Source organism: Hippocampus comes, unplaced genomic scaffold (assembly GCF_001891065.2).
Source record: "Hippocampus comes isolate QL1 unplaced genomic scaffold, H_comes_QL1_v1.1 scaffold156, whole genome shotgun sequence".
NCBI classification, from domain to species: Eukaryota; Metazoa; Chordata; class Actinopteri; order Syngnathiformes; family Syngnathidae; genus Hippocampus; species Hippocampus comes.
In genome coordinates, this window is record NW_017805744.1 from 2519717 (window position 1) to 2541419 (window position 21703).

Below are 21703 nucleotides of genomic sequence, written 5' to 3' on the forward strand. Positions count from 1 at the left end.
AGTTGCAATTTCGAAATGGGGTTTCACCTTGGAGTTGTGGTCACAAAGTAGGACTTCAAGTCAGGGTTTCTGGTTCAAGACTGGGTTTTGACTTTCAACAAAGGTTAAGATTATGTATTCAAGCCAAGGTTAGAGTTTTAAAATAAGGTTTCAATGCAGTGCTGCGATTCAATTTTGGGTTCCGAGCTAAGGCTAGGGTTTCAAAGTAAGGTTTCACGTATTAGTTAGGTTTGTGAATTAAGGTTTCAAAACATCTGCAGGGTTGGGGAATCAATTAGTCGCCTGACTGAAGAGAAAACGAAAGCTTCGATCAAAGTCTAACATGAGTACGTCTCTCCCCTCCTCTCCCTTCTCTCTCCAGGCGACCATCTGTCCAGTCCTCAGGTTCCACCTCCCCTGCCGCCAGCACCACCGCCGCCTCCCCACAAGCAGCACCCCTCCATCACATCCCTGAGCCGCGGCTCGCTGGCCAATCACAGGGCCGCGAGCCCGCCGCCCGCCGCCGGCCTGGCGGCCGATTTGCAGAGCACGGCGGAATGCGTCCAGCTGCAGGACAGCTGGGTGCTGGGCAGCAATGTGGCCCTGGAGAGCCGGTAAGTGAAGCACCATGCTTCCCAGCATGCATTGCTGTGGCGCTCGCTCGGTTGCCGTGGTTACCCTAATATCCCGCCGTGTGTTCGGATAACATGTCCTGTAGTGATAATCTGTGGACGAGCAGCAGTGCTGTCCTATTAATTATTCTGTTAGCTTGACAATTACACTCAGCAGGACTTTGGACGAAGCAGCCTTATTTGCATATTTGCAAAGTAGCATTTTATATTCGGGTTTCAGGCTTGCGTTAGGGCACCTGTGTCAAACTCAAGGCCCGGGGGCCAGATTTGGCCCGCCACGTCATTTTATGCGGCCCGCGAAAGCAGCTCAAACATCTCAATGTCCATGATCCTTTCTAAAATGTCTACCAAGTTTTTAAACTCTCATTTGTAATAAATAAGAGATATATTCTAAACATTTTCTTGTTACCAAACCCCTCATGATAGGAACTTAAAGAATAGTTGAATCAACAATTATTCTTGACTTCGTTGTATGGTTTCAGTTATAACAGCCCTCCGAGTGAAATGGTCACTAAAATGTGGCCCGCACCAAAACTGAGTTTGACCCCCTGGGTTAGGGCTTCAAGATAAGGTTTCAAAACAGGGTTGCAAAGTGTTCGAGTTTCACATTCGGTTATCAAGCTAAGGCTATGGTGTCAAGTTAAAGCCTGTTGATGTTGCATTTAGCAGGGCCCCGACAACCCAAGTCATTACGAGGGCACAGCCTCGCGATGACATCAGACGGTGCATCCAATAGGAGAGGTGTTGGCGGAGGGATTTAAAAATACAAACAGCAATAGACTAAAGAGCAAGATAGGATCTGTGCCACTTCCTGGGAGGCCGTGAAGCAACCACTTCTAAATTTGGGCAAGCTTGCCCTCGAGCACAGTTGCCCATGTGCCACGTTGAACACCAAGAAAAGGCCTTTGAGCTATCAAATTGCGGTTTTAATTATGAGTTTGACTTTCAAAGTAAGATTCAAAGAATGTGTCAGGGTTCCAAACTTGGTTAAAGGTCTCAAATTAGGGTTTAGAGGTTAAGGTTTCAAATAATGACCATTATTCAACTTCTAATAAGCGTTTGAAACCAGGATTTCAGAATCATGGTGTAAACCAAGGGTAGGGAATGGTTGGTTCATCGAGAGCCATATCCTGCCTGTTTTAGATCCCTCCCTACTCCAACACACCTGATTCAATTGTTCATCATCGTTTCAGGCCTCTACAGAACTTGCTGATGAGCTGATCATTGTTTTGTGGATTGTTTCGCCTTTCACTAATGTAAACGCATTGGTTGATAATTGTAGATCTTTGACGTATTTCTCCTGTGTAAAACGAGTTATCGTTGCAGTTGATTCAGAATAGCTCATAGACGGCGGTGAGTGTACTCCAAACACTTGACCCATGGAAGACTTTCATCTTTTTACCACACTTACACATCCCTTTTTGCATTTTGTTGGGACAAGAGAACTTTATGAATGCAAGAAAATTCATGTGTTTGGAGTTTTCTTTACTGGTTCGCTGGCTGTTGAGCTGCACATAGTCACATGTTGAGAGGACAGCACACAAGCGTTGAGCTTTTAAAAGAGAGCTTCAAGTGAATCTTTCAAGTGGCTTTTAAGACCGGGTGAACATTTTGAATATAGGTCAGGGTTTTAAAATAGGGATTGAAGCCATAGCTAAGGCTTCAACATGTGATGTGGTTGTTGATTGCATCAAATCATGTTCACACCTGGGTGACACCCTGGCAGAATTGGCTTTTAACAAGTTCTCTCGTCTTGCGCCTGACTCAGTGTGATTCACACCAGCCTCCGTTTCACCGTCGACATGGAAGAGCTTTTTTCTCAGGAGAATTCAGTAGGACTTGGTGCAAATTGTCAACACAAATGGTGTTGCCCTTGATCAGCCCGGGAACAATCATGGAGACCTCACGGTTAGGTGGCTAAAACTGTGCCATCTTTCGAGGCGCATTTATCAAACGAGGGATTACAGTTAGGAATTGCAAATTGGGGTTCTGCACTTAAGATAGCATTTCAAATCAAGGTTTGAAAAAAGATTCGGGGTTTCAAATAAGAGAATGAGTTTCAAATCGAAATTTCAAGACTGGGTCAGGATTTCAAAGTCAGGTTTCAAGACCAGATTTGAGGTTTCCTTTTGAATCAGGGTTAGGTTTTTGCCTTTGAGTCAAAGTTTCAGGATCTAATCCAGAGTTAGAATTTAAAAGTTATGGTTTCAGGTCCGGTTAGGGTTTTAAAGCACCGGTGATGCCTGGATTGGGATTTTAATCTAGGATTAAAAGCACGGATTTGTGTTTTGTGTTTAAAATGCTTCATGAATTAAATTGGATTGCATTTTGAATCAGGGTTTCACGATAGGGGTAAAATTTCAAGTTTGGGTTTCAACACAGGATTAAGGTTTTAAAGCAGAGTTGCAAGCCTGTTTTAGGATTTCAAACTGGGTTTAGGACTGCAAATAAAGGCTTCAGGTCAGGGATTGGGTTTTAAAGACCCCTACGTTACGGTTTAAAGTCAGGGTTTCAAGCCTGAGTTTGGTTTTGAAAGTAGGGTTTCAAGCCCAGTTTATACATTGTGGTAAAATTTATAGCATGGCACCCTGCGGAGTTCACTTTTAACAAGCTCTCTTATCTGACACTCTTGATTTGTGCAATGAACGAGATCCAGTCACGGCAAGTCAAAATGGAGGCCTCACTGTAAGGCAGTCGAAGCACACAACATTTATCAGGCCGGCGACGCCGTTTGCGATACATTTGTGACACAATAACAGCGTGATAGAGTATGAGCCGTAAAGCAGACACTTTAATTCTTCAAGTCCTGCCGTGAAGCATCATTTTATTCACTGCGCTGCTCTCTTTCTTAGCTTTTTTACGAGCGCCGCTAAAATGTCATTGTTTACTTTTTATTTTTCTCAATTTCCCGTTGCTTTCCGAACGGGGTGGCAGTTGGTCCCACATGTCTCCGTCAACTATGTGCTGCACAGTATGTGCTCTGGTGGCATTTTAGTGGAAAAGTGTACTCCCCAAAAATGTTTTCCTTCATCCTTAAACTACTGCAAGTCTACCAAAGTAAGATTTATAGCCAGGTTTAAGATTTCAACTCATGATTTCATGCTACGGGGAGGGCCTGAAATTAGGAATTCAAATTAGGGTTTCAAACCCACTGTTAAGGTTTAAAGTCAGGTTTCAAAATAATGCTTTCAAACAGTGGTCCGGGTTTCAAGCCGAGGTATTTGTTTCAAATTAGTTTTCAAATGAGGGTTTAAACCCTTGTTTAGTGTTTCAAAGTAGGATTTCAAATTGCGATCCGAGGAAGGCTTTAAAATCACTGCTATGGTTTGAAGTAAGGGTTTGAAATGTGTGCTTCAAACAAGGGATATGATTTTAAAGTAGAAACTAAGGGTTATGTTTGGACAAGAGTTTGAAATTAGGATTTTTAGCCAGGGTTATGTTTTCAACAAGGGTTAGAGCCTCAAAATGGGGCTTTAAGACAGGGGTAGATCTTCAAATCAAGGTTTCAGTTGATGGTTGCGGTCTCACTATTATAAGCCGGTGTTAGAGTTTCAAAGTATTGGGTTAGGGTTTCATAATACGTTTTCAAACCGGGGTAATGATTCCAGTGTAGGGTTTTAAATCTTGGTTCGGGGTCATTGGAATTACCACTTCCTTTGCAGTAGGGTAAAGAGTGCAAACGTAGCTTGATCACAGTGAGATTTCGGTCTCTCATTGATTGGTTCAATAATGTTGAGCTGATTGCTTGTGTGTCCAATTAGCACATTTAGACTAACACTTCATTCAGCACTGCAAAGTGCTTTTTGCAACTTGAGCTTTTTGTTGATGTGGTCTGGGAGATCTTCCCCTTCGGACCCCAATGGGGTCGTCAGCCAATCATTGTGGACTTGATTGATGGGGTAGTACTGCAAGTGTGCGTATACCACTTCATGGATGAAGTGGAATGTTGCTATAGGACTTGAAACCCGACCCATAGTACTTTGAAATGTAGCTTTGGTTTGAAACCCTACTATGAGATACTCACCCCGGTCTTAGACCCTACTTGAAACCCAAAACCTGACTTCATTAAAAAAAAAAAAAAAAAACACTAAACCCAGTCATTATACCCTAACTCTTGTTACAACCCAAGCCCAAACTTGAAAACCTAATTATAAAACTTAACTCTTATCCAATCTTGAAGCCCTAACATAAGAACCCTAATTTGAAACCATATCCCCTGTTGAAACCCTATTGAAAATCCAAACTTGAATCCCTAACCCTGGCTTCAAACCTTAATTTCAAACCCTACATCTTTTCATCAAACTCCAACCCATGTCTGAAATTCTGACCCTGGATTGAAACCCTAACTCTTGTTTGAAAGACTCACATTGGCTTCTAACCATAATATGAAACCCTTCCCCATGCTTGAAAACCTACATTGAAAGCCACACTGGCACCCTAAACCTGTCTTGAGAACCCAATTGGAAGACCTGATTCTTGGCTTGAAACCAGTGGCATTGGTAAATATTTTTCACTCCCAGACGGGGACGAAATCAGACAGCACAGATGGACAAAACAAATATTTTCCTCAGATTTCCATGATTTCAAGATAATTTTATTTAATGATTGTTTTTCTTCAATTTGTATCTATGTTATTCACGCCCTCAGGATGAGCGGTGCGGGTCCCGTCCGAGCTGACAACCGCTGCACTAGGTTGTCTCCCACAAGTCCGGACTTACTTGACTTATTGTAGCATCAAACCCGCACTCGCCTTCATCTCATTTTAACTCTCTGCAATGGAAACCAGAAGCAATCAGGCACACACCAAAAGAGTCACAAGATGCTCCCGACTTTACAAGCATGAACCTTGTTGTACTTGTCTCAGCCTGTCCTTCCTCCTTCAACCGGCGGGCCAATCCACTTTATCTGTACTTGTTATCTGTCCCCCCTCACACTCCTCGCGCTGCTGAATAAAAGGTGATGGCCTCACCTGCAGCCTTTGGCCAAACTCAGCACAGTTGTCCTGCTGAATCACTTAGAAAAGACCATTATCAGCAAAGCCTTTCTATCGGCCTGCAGTTGTGCCGCAAATCCATGTTGCTTTTAAGAGCGGTGGGAACAGACAAAACACATTTTCACACAGAAGCTGTTATTTCATTATTTGATATCATGTACTGCAGCAGTATCCAAACTACAGGCCAGGGGCTATTTGCGGCATGCGTCATGACAAAAAAAAAAAAAAATGTGTGTGTGTGTGTGTGTGTGTGTGTGTGTGTGTGTGTGTGTGTATGTATATATATATATATATATAGGGGGTGCTCTGGAGCCTATCCCAGCTGTCTTCGGGCGTTAGGCGGGGGACACCCTGAACTGATTGCCAGCCAATCGCAGGGCACATCGAGACGAACAACACAAAGACATCACATTAATGATCCTCAAGCAACTGAAAAATAGTCACCTTACTACAGTTTTTTGTTTTATTTGGTTCTAAATGTCAAAATGGGATTTGGCTGCTGTTAAGTACGGAGTTCTGTGAGATAGAGGGCTGTTGGTCACGACAAAAACTCGGAAAACTACTCAACTATTTTCCTTAACACCTTTCATAGAAAGCTGACAAAATTAACTAAACAATACAAACAATATATGATTACTTTCTTGACTGTCTTTAGCATGTTTCAAAAAAAGTTGAGGCAGTAGTGGCCCTTTCATCCTTCCATTTTTCTGTATGTGGCCTTCAAATGAAAACGTTTGGACACCCCTGATGTAATTTATGTCCAGGGAAGCACATCTTTCTTCCATGATCATCATTTCAGAGCCAATTGCACAAATTTTGTGAGATTCCATGAAAACGTTTGGACACCCCTGATGTACTTTTCAGAGCCAATTGCACAAATTTTGTGAGATTCCATGAATTTTTTTTTTTTTTACTAATTAGACGATTGCCCCCCCCCCACACACACATGCAAACATATATATATATATATATATATATATATATATACACAGCTAAAAAAATAAAGGGAACACTTGGCGTTACATTGTGCTGTTTAAGTGTTCCCTTTATTTTTTTGAGCATATACATGTATGACAAAGACATTTAATGGTTTGATGCAAATTGTATTTTTACCTTTACCTTTCTGATCCTCTCAGGCTAAGCCCTCATCGTGGATGAGAGTGCACATTTATTTCTATAAGTCTTCACTGTAAGCATCCAAATAGAACTTATGTACAACATATTTGCTACATCACAAGCTTCTCTTTTTTGGGGCCTTGAATAACATCTGAAGGTTGTTCACAATTGTTCCGTCGAAGCCTTCATGCGTGCAAGGGAACAGAGGCGTTCTCCGTTGACAATGTCGCCCGTGTGGAATTGATCGAGAGCGTGTCGGAAGACGCTTTGCTGCCTTGTGGGAGGTCGTCGGTGGCGACGATCCTGGAGATGTGTTCTGGTGAGTTGACTGTGAACGATGCAGGCAGGAAAAATATGTAATGAGTGCAATCGTTGTAAATCTTTTCTTTAGATGAAAGGGCGACATTAGTAGTTTTTTTTAATCAGAAATTAACGCCACCAACAAGTGGAAATTAAATAAAAAATAATTGAAAAAAAAATACATATGTAACACCTTCAATATTTTCTTCTTGATATAACATCAGTGGTTTGTATTCTTTTTAGGAGATGAATGACAGACAAATACAATGTACATTATATACAATTCATCTTTGAAAACATAATTTCCGACATACTGTAACTAACTGATTAATTATATGATAATATGTAACAAATGTCACATTTTTCCTGTTTACAAACCATTGCAGTTTGATTATTCATCTCCAGCCGTGTAATGCTCTTGCTAGCTAAGGGCTAGCGTCGGAGAGGCGGATTAGCCGTTAGGACGACTTCAATTGGCTTTGTTTCGAGTGTTCTTCTTGTGCAGTTTAGCCGTGGACAAATCCACCCGCTCACTTGTTTCGTGTTTTGTGGCTGGTTTTCAAATGTCACGTCGATGACAAGCCGTGGCGGCCGCAGAGCGCCCCTGGCCTTTTCTGCCGCCGCATTCGTCCCAATGGGACGGACAAGCGTGCAGGTCCCAGTCCCTTCGACTTGAGACCATTCATCGGCTTTCGCGGCTGTCCCTCTGCCTTTGCCACCAGCCGGATTAGCATAGCAATGCGCCATGTTGCGTCAAACCGGCGCTAATCAATTACGCGGCAGCCGTGTTTGTTCGTTGTATCCGACATCATTTCATGTTCATTGTGCTCTTTAAAGGAAAACCAAAACAAACATGTAAAGCATCCAGAAAAATGCGGTTGTAGTTTGGACATTAGCAGTGTCATATATTTGTCATGTTGTTGTTGTTTTTTAAAAATATATATATTTTCCAGCCATGTACAGTACAGCATTCGGGATGCTTCATTTTTTGACACAGTTTAGTTTAGTCTTTTAATTAATTCAGGATTTTCCTCAGAATTCTGAGCATAACACCTCATGATGACAACACCGCCTTTGCTCAAATATTTTGGCAGCAAATTGCATTTCAAGCCTTTTTGAATCAGATGCTACAAGCTTTGCGTGCCTGTCTTTGGGCAGTTAAACTCATTCATCTTTGCAGCACCTCGCAAACCTCGCAAATCTTTGCCGCTCAGTAGGATAAGGATTTTAGTCATTAACAGTCGAACATGGGTTGATTTCACTGTACAAAGCTTTTTGTAAAAGAAACATGTCAAGCAGAACAGTGACTTTGACACTTTTTTTTTTTGCTTTTGTGACACCTCAAACTATAAAAAACTCAAACAAGATTGAGGAATGGCTTAGATCATAATTTATTTACAAATATACAACAAATAAGTGCACCCTGAGTCATGCAAATTCATCACTGACTTTTTACTTGCTGTTCATTTTCTCACAATCGCAACACAGTCTCGAGTTATTACAGCAGACGTTCTGTGTTTGTACCATACATCCGGTTTCCGAATGTGAGTGTTATGGTTGTATATACAAAATAAATAACCCAAAGGAGCAAAGCCAACTCAAAATAGAGACACCAAACAATAGGTTTATTCAACCCAAGGAGCATGCACACCATGAGCAAGAAACTATACAGGGAAAGATGAACCACACCGTACAAAAGGGTCACATGGAAAATTACGGAATGCGAATAGAAGCAAACAGAAGTGGATGGGCGAAGCACAAAAGGAGCTCCACACCGAAAAGGGCAAAACAACTGAAAACTTTTCGGAAAAAGAAAAACTAACAAAAGTAACAAAAAACTCAGCCGCAGAACATTTATAATTACCCAGTACAACATAAATAACAATGGTATAAAGACAGAAATAGATTCTAAACGACACAATTTTTGAAACAGACAAGACAAACCAACAAGAGAACTGCAACTAAGCTACAAAAGAATCGATATTGTTTCAAATGTAAGGTGTGTTGCTAAGTAGTGATCTCATCGGCTGGCACCGATAGATCAGTTGCTGCCCTGGGTTCCTGCCAGTTAGTCCTCAGACTTGGTAGGAGGAGGACGTTAACTTCTCTCTCATTTTTCTTGTCTACACAACTCATTTTTGTGACATTAGGTAAAGTGCAGTCAACGCCGCTATCCATGTCTGACCACATGAACGTGAATTACTTTTATTATGAGAATAAAGAACGAGTATACTTGATATTTCAGGCATGGATTTGGATTTTTGTCTCTTTTTTTTAACCGCAGAAACTAAAGTTGCAATTTATATTTTTATTCAGTTTGGCTTCTTTCTTCAAGCTAGCTTTAGATCACAGGTGCTAAAACGTAAGCCCCAGAAGCTAACACTGCAGTATAATCTTTACTCGCAAAACAGATAAACTCAGATGCACCACAGAAATTCCACAACAAAGAACTTTTTTTTTTTTTTCACAAAAGCTTTCGCATACAGCCAACAGGAATGGGAAAAACACCTCCCACCTCCTTACCTGGGCCATTGTAATTCTGGGAATGACGCGCGCTAACCTTTAAACGGAATCCCCCCTCCATCTGTGTGTCGACAGCTTGCGTCAGTCGGGGGGCCGCCAAGGACTGCCAGACTGGTCCAAAATGTGACATTTGTTCTCCGCGCCCTAGCATTGATCACAATATGTACCGTATGCAGGAGATGCTTGGAAGTTCATTGCATGTCCTACTTTCCAGAAAAAGACTGTTGAATGTTGTGAAGGCAGCCATTTTGTGTGTTTGAGTGTGTCGTGACTCGTGGTGTGGGTTTGAGATAATGCTGTTAATTGGCTGTACTAATGCTCCTTGAGTGCAGATTCTTGTCGGATTTAAACGAGAAAAATTAAGAGACTTCACAGATGCCGTCCAAATAATTGATGAGCAAATGTATGGCTTTTTGGCTGTATGAATTATCCGTTGCCATGCAACCCACCCTCCTCCTTGTACTCCTACTGCAGGCTGCTTTCAGTCAACTTAAGGCAAAAAAAATAACCAAAAAGTAAAGTGAGAAAGGAGATCAGATTTTTTTAAGATTCAAAACAGCTTTCAAGTGTGTTTGTTTGTTTGTTTGTTTGTCATTTCGGGGGAGTGGGAGTTTAAGTAGCAATGGTGACCATATTTTTGATTATTTTCCCCCCTTAGGCATTCGGCCCGACACATGAACAAGGACATATTTTTGACCTAGTTCTTGCTTACGGTGTCAACCTTGAAAATCTTGGACAATATTATTTCTGATCACATAACAGTTTTCTTTGATGTTGTTTTAACTCATGCTGCTGTTAAATCTGCCACTCTAGAGTGCAACCGCCAAATTTTTAACCCTTAAACTGCTGGTCGGTTCGCTGATGCCTTTAATAACCTTTGCGGGACTTCTTCAAACACAGAGGAACTCACCTCTTGGTTCAACTCATCTTGTCATGTTATACTGGATTCAGTGGCTCCGTTAAAAACTGTGAAGTCAAAACCTACACCTGAGCCTTGGTTCAGTGACAGATATCTGCAGCTAAGTGAGTGCCGTAAAGCCAAATGTAAGTGGAAGAAAGACAAGCTGCAGGTCTCTTATCAAATCAAGAAAGACTGCTGGTATAACTACCAGATCACAGTTAGAGAGGCCGAAAAAGAGCATCCATTTAGCCTAATTCAGGCTAACCATCAAACCCACGTGTACTATTTACAACTATTGATTCTGTACTGAAACCCCCTCTGCCTATTTGCTCAGACTCTTCACCCGAATTCTGCAACAGATTCCCTCAGCTTTTCACTGACAAGGTTCCTACAGCTAGGACTCTTGTTTCAAATACCACATTTGACCCCTCTGTCCATGTTCCGTGTTCAGCTGTGTTAAATTCTTTTTAAGCTGTGTCCTTGATGTTTTTAGAGGGTGTGGTTTGCCAGCCTGGGCTCCCCTTAAGTCACTGTTCCTCCGCATTTCTTTAAGGAGGTACATTGGTCCTGACCATTATCAACAGCAGTCTGTCTTCTGTGCCGCTGGAGGTGGCACAATAATCTTAAAAAAATACATACAGAAATTATGTTTTGGGGTAGTAAAAATTCTTCCTTGATATACAGAACAGTAGAGGGTAGGCCGGAGGGTCAGCGGTTCCAGTTTTCGAGCCCTGTGGCCATTGGGGGTATTAATCTACAAGCGCTGGTAAGAGTGGCAAGAAGGCTTAATTCATTTACTTAAGAGCTTTTCACTTGGGGTTTAAAAGTTAATAGGACGATGGCTGCGTAATGCCGTTGATTAAAGCCTCTTAATTAGCGCAGGTATTATAGGCTATTAGCACAGGCCTGGTCATAAAAGGTCAAGCAAGCAAGGCGGGAGTTCATTGTATTCTTGATGGATTGTTTCTTTTTAGTGTGTGTTTTGGTTTTTACGTCGCGTAGCCCTGTGGATTATGGCTGCTATTAAGGGCTGGACAATTTTTGGGGGGGAGACTATCGATATTTATGATATTTTAACAAACTCCATTTTAATGGCAGCAGCATTCATTATTCATGAATATTAAATGTGTCCGTCTCATGCTGTTATGAATCCAATGCAGTGTTAAGAAGCACAATTAAAAAAAAAAAAGTAGCTGTGTTTGCAGACTTTTAAAGTGCCCCCCAGCAACTGCAAGAAACTTGGTTTAGCCTATGGTATGAATCTGCAATCTATTTTGCATTGATGATGGATCTTGAGTGAATGATACGATACATTGCGTTTGCCATATGTAAGTCGTGCAATCGCCATATTGATACTTAAGCCCGAAAGTAAATAATAGTAAATGTCATATTATGGATATCTCCTGCTGGTGATATTGATACTGTACCCTAACAGCTCATGATATATCACAATATCAATATATACAACCCCTGGCAAGAATTATGAAATCCAGGGGCGTCACTAGGCTTCAAGAACAAGGGGGGCTTAGCCCCAAGGGGAACACAGCTCCTTTAGGGGGGTCCGGGGGCATGCCCCCCCGGGAGAATTTTTTTCTACATTCTGTTAAAAATCCATCAATTCCGTGCACTTTGAGAGCAAAATGAAGAGGCTATGAAGAACTACACACATCACATTCGTATCCTCTTTACGATGATGGGGCTTCCTCCCCTGGACTTTAACTGGACTAGATAATTGAAATTATAAAGCGTTCAAAAGTTCAATCTTGGTTGTTCAAGGGAATTAGAAGGATGCCCGATAACATAACCTATATGACAGTAGGCCTATATTCCTCTCTACCAAAATGTATTAATATATGCTTAGCCCCCAGAAGACTATGTATTTTGAGATGTCTGCCGTGATATGCAATTTAAGTTAGTACAATGAGATGCAAAAGCTTCATCACTTTGGAAAAACACAAGTTTGCTGCTCAATACTTACTGTAAGCTCCGATTGCATTTTGGGAACAGCCTTGCAAATAAAATTAGCCTTGAGATCTGATTGACTCACCTGTCCAGCAGAGCCCCCCCCGGCTCACTCTCTGTGCGTCTTTAGCCTGATAAATGTATTTATTTTATATTTATTTATTTATTTTATATAGGCCAAAATCTCAATAGGTGTTGCCTCAAAGAGTTGGTGTAATGATTATTTATGTATTTAATAATAAAATGTTGCTTAATTTTTATTAAGCACCACCTTAATTTATCCAAAAGTGAACACTTGTTACAGTGCAGTTTCTGCTGTTACTGGAGATATTTTAGCGGACTATAGTCACTAGTTTTACCAGCATGGATGCATTGAATACTTAATTTACCTTTCTAAAAAACTGTCGAATATCCATGCTGTCGACTCAACCTAACTTTCGGCAATGAACTGTCAGTTGTTGCGTTAGCATTTGATGCGGCGATGGTGACAGACACGTCAAATGCTAACGCAACACCTGTTGCGTTCAGGAAACCTGGGAGATTTAACATTACAATAATGGCAGGTTATCGAAATATAATTTAAAATGGCCACGGCAGGTTATCGAAACATAATTTAAAATGGCCACATTACATTGAATTTGATGCAATATATTAGCAAAAGTACAGGAAAAATAAATACTTTTTTTTAAACAATGCAATGAAATTATTTAGGGGGGCTAAAGGCATTTTTAGGGAGGCTGAAGCCTCCCTAAAATAGGCCTAATGACGCCCATGATGAAATCAACAGTCACTTGTTTAATTTTGTAGAAAAAAAAAGCTGATCACCGACATGACGCGAAAATATTTTCGAATGACAACTTTCTGGTTGAAAGACTAAAAGAAATCAAGAAAAAAATGTGATAGTCAGAATGTTGCTTGTTTAGACCAAGCCGAGGGGGTAAAAAAATAACCACCCAATCCTGAGGAAAAAAATATGGAATCTTGAAAAAAACACTGGCTTTCAGAACAGCGCACAGTCTCAGAGGCATGACTTAATGAGTGGTAAACAGGACTCGTCATCAATCTGACTTCAACTTTCGTTCATTGGTTTTGTCAGATAATCTTTGCAGGTTGGAGCATTGCCATTTTGTTCAACTTCCACCAAAGATTTTCAATTGGATTGCGATCCTGACGATTTGCAAGCCATGACATTGACCGTCTTTTTTTAAGGATTTTTTTCAGTTTTTGTATTGAACTGTACCTCGAAAGATTACAATATGATACATTGTGATATCAATGTTTTTTAAAGCAGTACTGCACTGCAGATTGTGATCTGATACATACAACATTGAATTGTAATGCTAGTCTTTCAATATATTTTCATCTCCAATGCTGCTCGTACCCTGGCATACAGTATATGCGTGGCATCAGTACGTTGCCGCAATATTGACATCTAATGCTGATGTGTGGATGCTGTACCCAGTCTGAAAGGCTTTACAATGGCTCCCAGTCAGCTAGAGAATTCATTTTAAAATTCTGTTACTGGTCTAGGGCGGCCCGGTGGTTCAGTGGTTAGCGTGTCGACCTCAGTGCGGAGGTACCGGGTTCAATCCCAGCTCCGGCCTCTCTGTGTGGAGTTTGCATGTTCTCCTCAGGCCTGTGTGGGTTTTGTCCGGGTACTCCGGTTTCCTCCCACATTCCAAGAACATGCATGGCAGGCTGATTGAACACTCCAAATTGTTCCTAGGTGTGAGTGTGAGCGTGGATGGTTATTCGTCTGTGTGCCCTGCGATTGGCTAGCAACCGGTTCAGGGTGTCCCCCACCTACTGCCCAAAGACGGCTGGGATAGGCTCCAGCACCCCCCGTGACCCTTGTTAGGATAAGTGGATCGGAAAATGGATGAATGAATAAATGTTACTGGTCTATAAATCATTGAATGCTTTGCTTTGCAGTCTTTAACTGGTTTGTTTGTAAATGCTTTTCAGTGTTTGGAATGTAAATACAGTAAAGCTGCCTTGTGATACAGACAACTCATGCTTGCATATCTATACTATACCCTGAGAGATCCAGATATGATACCTGCCAATATCTAAAATGGTGTTATAAGTATATTATAACCTTGAGTGATAACAATATCGTTAGACTAATAACATAATTGGCCAATTAATGTGTAGTTTATAACACCCCGGTTCCTTGCTCATTTGTTTTCTTCTTCTCTGAAATTGTTCAAAAATGCATACAAATATTGACATCAATGTATCAATCTCCTTATCCGACAGGCATTTCCTGTTTAAGACGGGCACCGGAAGCACCCCCTTCTTCGGCGCGGCGGCACCCGGCTACACCATGGCGACGGGCACGGTGTACTCCACGCCGGCGCGCCCGCTGCCCCGCGGCAGCCTGTCACGCGGCGCCTTCAAGTTCAAGAAGTCACCCAAACACTGCTCCTGGAAGTGCACCGCTCTGATTGCGGTTGCCGTGGCTGTGCTGCTGTCAGTCACCCTCTGCTACTGCATAGGTCAGTGCCAACATACACTATGAATGGAGCAATTAATGTCAGGGTTCAATTAGAATAGCTATTTAATTAGTTTAACCAGGAAAAAGTGTGTTCCGTCAAACCGACGTAGACCACAGTTTGGCATCAGTAGCACTAAATCAAAGCTGTTATGAGCACATTCCGCTGTAAAATACAAAACACAAACAGTATAAGAACACTTAGTTGTCAACTATTCCGGGCCATCAAAGAAATGAGGCTCACCAAACTGCATACGTGGAGCAAAGGGGGGATAGGGCTCGCGAAACAACTGCTTGCCACCTTCAGAGTTAATCATCCATTTTGCAGAGCAAAATTCGTGCTCTCCATAAGGTGTTGCCGTCCGTATCCTTCGAGTATCTCGGTGCACACGCCGCATCACTCCTACCAGGAAGGCTGCATGCTACAGTATCGGGTCATTCTTAGGACTGACACTGGTATCCCTCATCCCTAATGTCCTTATTGTAAGATCACTTTAGCTGTATCCCATGTGTGCTACGTGCAACCTTTCTCCCTCCTCAAAAGTCATTCTCACGCCGCTGCCTCATTTGTCTTAAATGTACATTGGAGAGTGAGAATCGAGTAGGTTCCACCAAGGAGCGATAATAAGGGAAGCAGTGATGTTTCCTTTTCGCAAGCCACTCAGCGCCTCTCCAAAAATGGATGAATTAGGCCTAATACGAGTTGAATTGTAAACAGAGCAGGACTTCACCAAAGAAATAATTGAAATATTTGACTGAATCTCTGTTTTGTCTGAGGCAGTAAGTATTTATATCTTTAAAAGGCTGATTGACACTGCCTCTTCGTGATGCTAAAATTAAAGTCTGTTATTATCATGACATAGTCAATGCATTTAGCCACATCAAGAACGTGGATGTCCCTTAAGTACGTTTTGAGAATTTAAACTGTTATTTGCCTTCCAAGTAATACAATTTTAACACAGCTATTCAGTTTGTGTTAGTCCTACTAACGCCACAATTGTAGTGTGTAATTGTTTGCATTCAACACGTTTTTTTTAACTTCATCAATTGCTTAATGCAAAAAAAAAAAAAGACTGTACCCACATTTCCACATAATGACAAAGAAGTGCAACAAGCGAGGGAGGGAAGCCCACTCATGATCTGCTCTGCATATTCGGCAGAGTTTGTGCAGAGTGGCAGTGTTGATCATATTTGAGTTCAGTTTCATTCCACTTGAAACATGAAGCATGCGTGGACATGGACATGGTGAGTGTAACTCTCAGCCACAAAGGCAATCAATTTGTGACTCATGGCATGATAATAAAGCCAATTAGTAAAATAAATATAGTTTATTTGAATCATTTGCAAATTCATTGTAACTATATATATAAAAAATGTAATTTATTAGATTCATTTTTTTGTACAAAAGAGTGGTTGACTGGTTAGCACGTCCGCCTCACAGTACAGATGACCAGGGTTTGATTCTGGCCTCAGGCTTTCCGATGTGGAGTTTGCAGGTTCTCCCCATGCCTGGGTGGTTTTTTTTTTTCTGTGGGTATTCCAGTTTCCTCCCACATTCCCCAAAAACATGCACAGTGGGTTGATGGAACACTCTCAGTTGTCCCGAGCTGTGATTGTGGGCGCGAATAGGTGTTTGTCTATGTGTGCCCTGCGATTGGCTGGCAACCAGTTTAGGGTGTACCCCGCCTACTGCCCGAAGACAGTTGGGATAGGCTCCAGCACGCCAACGACCCTCGTGAGGATAAGCGAATCCAATAATGGATAGATGGATGGATGAGTTTATAGAATTAAAATAAAATTAAATAGAATTAAAGAAAACAATGAATGTGGTTAATTTTATGACTAATAAAAGCAATTTTTATTCACAAAACATTAAATTACAGCATTACATGCCCATTAACTTTTTCTTTGTGCTTTTTCGAATGACCTGGCCCATCTGTCCATTTTAAGAATCAAATTTGTCCCCTTGAGCAAAACAAGTTTGCCCACCCCTGCGCTTTATAAATGCAGCCTATCTGCCATTTAATTACCATTAAAAGACTGAGGCCGCCTATGCACAGTCTGCATGTTCTTCCTCCCACAGTCGCAACATGTGCACTGTAAAAAAAAAAAAAAACACTCATTAGCATTCTGATCTTTATTGTCTCACTCACCCACGCACAGAATCAGAATCACTGCTTACAGCGATAACAACTTATTACTGATTATTCTAAACTATATAAACAAATTACTTTAACTCCGTATAAATTGATATATACAGTATATTTGTTTGATTTACATAAGATAAGATAACCTTTATTTGTCCCAAACTGGGGAAATCATGGTGTGTTGATTTTGTCCCCTTGTAACATCGATATCAAATGCTATTAGTCTCGGAAATTTGTACCATAAGAGAGAAAGAATGGTAACATTGTGATTAGAGGTGCAAAAATGAATTGATTAATCCACAACAAAACGATTATGAAATTAATCGATAATTATATTGGATCATCGATTCCACATTTATACACGTATTCATTCAAAATTGCACAAATGTTGAAAATCTTCAGCTTCTCGGCAGTAAATATTACCCATTTTCTGTAGTCCTCCATGAAAGCAGACTAATTACCTTAGTGTTGAATTAAAATAAAATAATTGCTTTTACTTTGGAAACCAATGATCAATGTTTTGGCCTATTTTCTGTTGTTCCAGACCAAACCAGTAACTGAATCGGAATGATTTTTTTCCTGCACTGTCAATTTGAAATAATGTCTTCTTTTCAATAAAGGAACGGAAATGATTTTTTTTTTTTTACCTGATCCGTCAATTCATCAACAAAATAATTGAGAGATTAATCGATAATTAAAATAAACATTGGTTGCAGCGCTATTTGTGATATAGTGATCAAATTCTGCTATGGTGATACTGTGCTCCAAGAGAATGATTGTGATATTAATATCTAATACTGGTACATCCAACTTGCACCCTGCAGCCAAGAACACACGTTGCGATGTTGATATTTGATGCTACTGGATCCACACTCTACTATAACAAATCAATAAATATCGTTATTTTATTCTGGTTTATTATTAATGCAGGTGTATTGATACCGTACGCCAGTGGTCCCCAAACTAGGGCCCATAGGCCATATAACGCCCGCCTCCACATTTAGCCCTGCACCCTGAACAATACCAGAGATGCATTATCATTTTTTTTCCCCAGCCTAGCCACGTGATTGAAATTTGTACATGCATAGAACGTAACAGTCTATTCCACCCTTATTCAGTCTGTGCCCTATCTGAAACCACCCCTCGAAAAAAAAAAAGTCCTGAACATACCACTGTCAAATAAAAGAATAATGGTTAAAAGATTAGGTAAGAGACAAAATGATTCAGCTGATGTATTTATTTCTTTATTTATTTTCCCTGTCAAAATCCCAGAAAGGGTTAAGATTTGGTGATGTGTAGCTTTTTAGGAAACAATAAATATTTACATTAAGAAACTTCTGCGATTGTCATACTTTTTGTTCCAAACTGACCCCGGTCCTTGTCTGAGAAGAATAAAGTTATTTGGCCATCACAGGACAAGTTTGGGGACCCTTGCTGTACGCTGAGTTATATTGATACGATACATTGCGATACATCTTTCTGGTTTATTGATCCTACCGTACATGCTTCCAATACTGATGTCTACAGAAGAGATGGTCACAAGTCTCTAAGTTCAAGTCAATTGTCAAGTCCCTGACCACAAGTCCAAGTTAAAAGCTGTCACAAACGTCAGCGCTGCAGCAGTCTGTTGCTGCGAGTGTGCCAAGCTGATGATTGTGTGTTGTTGTCATCTTTGACTTCACTACGTCGTTAAGATTTGGACGTTGCTCGGGTGCACAGAAAGGTATGGGGAGGTGGAGGGACAACTTGTGAGCTGGCACTTGAGCTGCACGGACGCACACACGCACGCACACACACACACACACACACACACACACACACACACACACACACACACACACACACACACATATACACGAATCTTTCATGGATGAGTCTGAGTCGAGTTGCAAGTCTCAAAAAATAGAGTCTGAATTGTCAGTCCCGATCTCTGGTCGATTGTAATGCTGGTGTTGTGTCACAGTGTCGAATACATATGGCGTTAGAACAAAAAAATATGACACATTGCGTTATATGTAATAAGGCTGTACAGAATTGGTACTCTGAGCGATAACGATATATGTTGCCATAAAATTGTGGTAAACGTCATGATATCGAGAGCTTACACTCGATCCTGCCAATCAGTTTTTCGACCTGAGAAATACCAAATGTGCCTTATTTGTTCTGCCCAAGCTGTGTTTTATTTCCTGTTATTTTCAACTCCATTTCCATTTTGCGTTAATTGTCATATAACTTGCATGGCCTCATTTAAATCTCCCTTCATCTGTTGTTGAGTAGATAAAATCTCTTTTGACTAACGTTCACCTCCAGTTGTCCTTCCGGCATTGCCAGATGAACAAGTCACCTGTGTTGCTTCTGATAGTTTGTCACTGTCAATGAGACACCTGCGATAGTTCCTGCCTGTTTTTTTTTTTTTTTTTTTTCTTCATGGGGGGCGGGGAAGCAGGGCAAGGCGACAAAGGTAAAGTCAGGGAACCAGTTAGTTCCAATGTGTTTCTTTCACAAACTGAAACCATGCAAAGAATGCTCATGATTTAAGATGATAATTAGCGTGTCGTAATTAGTGCATTTGAAATGAAATGGAAAATGGAAGCAGCAGATGACGACAACGCCTCCTTCCTTCCTTTTCAGTCTTAGCGAGAGAAACTCCACGACTCCATTATCTCCCGGTGGCATTAGACAATCTTTAGACATGCCATTCTGTGAAATGGAACACCACAGACAAGGCTGCCTCTCGAGAGCCAGTCTGGCATGGCTCTTAATCTATATCTGTACAGTTTTTTTTTTTCCTCAAAATGTTTCTTTTTTGTTGTTGTTGGAAATTGCACACATAATATGACTCAGATGCATCTGTCTCACTTAGCCTCTGCTCATAACATCCTCCTGCTTTGATAGGAAGCGCCACTCGAACAACCATAACCCATTCTTCTCACAAACACAAAGCCTTCCCGGAGCTGACACATGGGAAAATGAATGAATGACTGACAAAACTATAGTTCGAATTATACACATGGACCTTCTCCTCAGAATCAGAATCATCTTTATTGGCCAAGTATGTAGAAACACACAGGGAATTTGTCTATGGTAGTACAGGCCAAATGTTATCACTAACAAGCAACTACGATAAATAGGACATGACAAATAAGTATGGAAAGACATTCCGTAATGTAAGGGTACCGTTGTGCAGTAGTACCACCCAATGACAGCTGTGAGACAATGTGCAAAGTATCGAGCGGGGATAAAGTGGTCACTGGTGGAATACAATACTATGACGGGTGTGCAGTTGGTGCAGGTAATCATTGCACCATTTTGAAAGTGACCAGTAGCAGTATCTGTTGAACAACTTTAAGTGTGCAATCGTACAGAAAGTCCTTGAGCGCTTGAAAGTGTCTGCTGCTGTGGAATATAGATCAAGGACAAGAGTTCAAGTATGTGCAGAGCTGGGGCTACAATGATCATTGCGGTAATACTGTTCCAGAGGGGTGAGTAAAAATACAAAAAGCCATTGACACATGGTTATATTAGTGATGGACTGTACTGTCGCCCATTTAATTGAACCCTCAAAAAAGCACAGACCTCCCCTCAATTCTCACAACGTAAAATAATGATTGTCAATGTCGCTGACCAGTCAAATACCAAACTCAAGGTGTGTGCCCTCCCCTGTCGGCCTCAGTAAAATGAATGATGGATTTTTCAGACCTCCCGTGGACTGACACGTGCCAAAACACATGACTGACTCTACCACAGGCCAAACTATACACATGGATGGACACTTCCCTTGGTTAATACAAAGTCAACTTAATGATCAACAAAGGTGCTATCGACCAACCCACATGCATGGTCTTTCCCTTGGTTGAAACACGGTAACGTGAATGACTGACTCTACTAGAGTCCATTTTTATCATTTTCACCCACTATCATTTTTATTTGTAGTCCAACCATTGGGCAAACACAGTGGACCATTTGGCCAGCATGGTTTGCTTGTAGTCAAAGTCTCTGTGCTTGAATTTCAGCTCGGGGACTTTCCGTGTGGAGTTTCCATCTGTTCAGCAGTCCCCTTGGGCCGCAAAGTAGCAAGACCTGCAATACGTGTGCCCTCTTCATACAATAAACTCCGGCTGACATGTGCATCCATCACATTCTACCTGACACAATTGCTGATTTTGATAAAGTGACCCGCAGTCACATCTCAGTTACACTAGTGGTTCTACCTTGATGCAGACTCCATCTGTTTGGGAAAGTACATCAGGAGTTTTCTTTGTAATGAAGTTCAAAAATAGTTTGTCTTCTTTTTGGAAAAGCTCAATGTCAAAACTTGCCTTGTCTTGGGGAAAACAACACTTTTTGGGAAAGTTTTGCAGTTAGCAATTTTCTTGTGAGGAATGTTAAGTGACTGTGTCCTTTTGAAAGATTATATAAATGTTTTCTTTTTATCAAAGTTCAACATTTGTCTTCATTTTAGGAATTCACAACATCAATGGTTTGTCTTCTTTTTGGGAAAGGACAAGTTTTTTGTTTTTTTTTTGGTTCGGGAATTCCAATGTAAAAAGTTTGTCTTCTTTTTGAAGAAATGGATGATTCAATCAAGTGCAACAGTAATAGTTTGAACAGTCAGAATTTAATACAGTGCAAAAACACTAATGGTGGTTTTTCACA

General features: G+C 41.0%; 1 protein-coding gene across 5 annotated transcripts in view; it reads left to right on the forward strand.

Annotated features, from left to right (window-relative positions):
- Positions 1-21703, forward strand: part of LOC109524410 (teneurin-3) — a 223870-nt gene that overhangs the window by 108792 nt on the left and 93375 nt on the right. For all 5 annotated transcript variants that reach the window (XM_019884281.1, XM_019884282.1, XM_019884283.1 and 2 more), the window contains 2 exons: positions 362-593; positions 14666-14904. In XM_019884281.1, coding sequence (XP_019739840.1) covers positions 362-593; positions 14666-14904 — 471 coding nt within the window. The remainder of the gene's footprint in view (positions 1-361; positions 594-14665; positions 14905-21703) is intronic.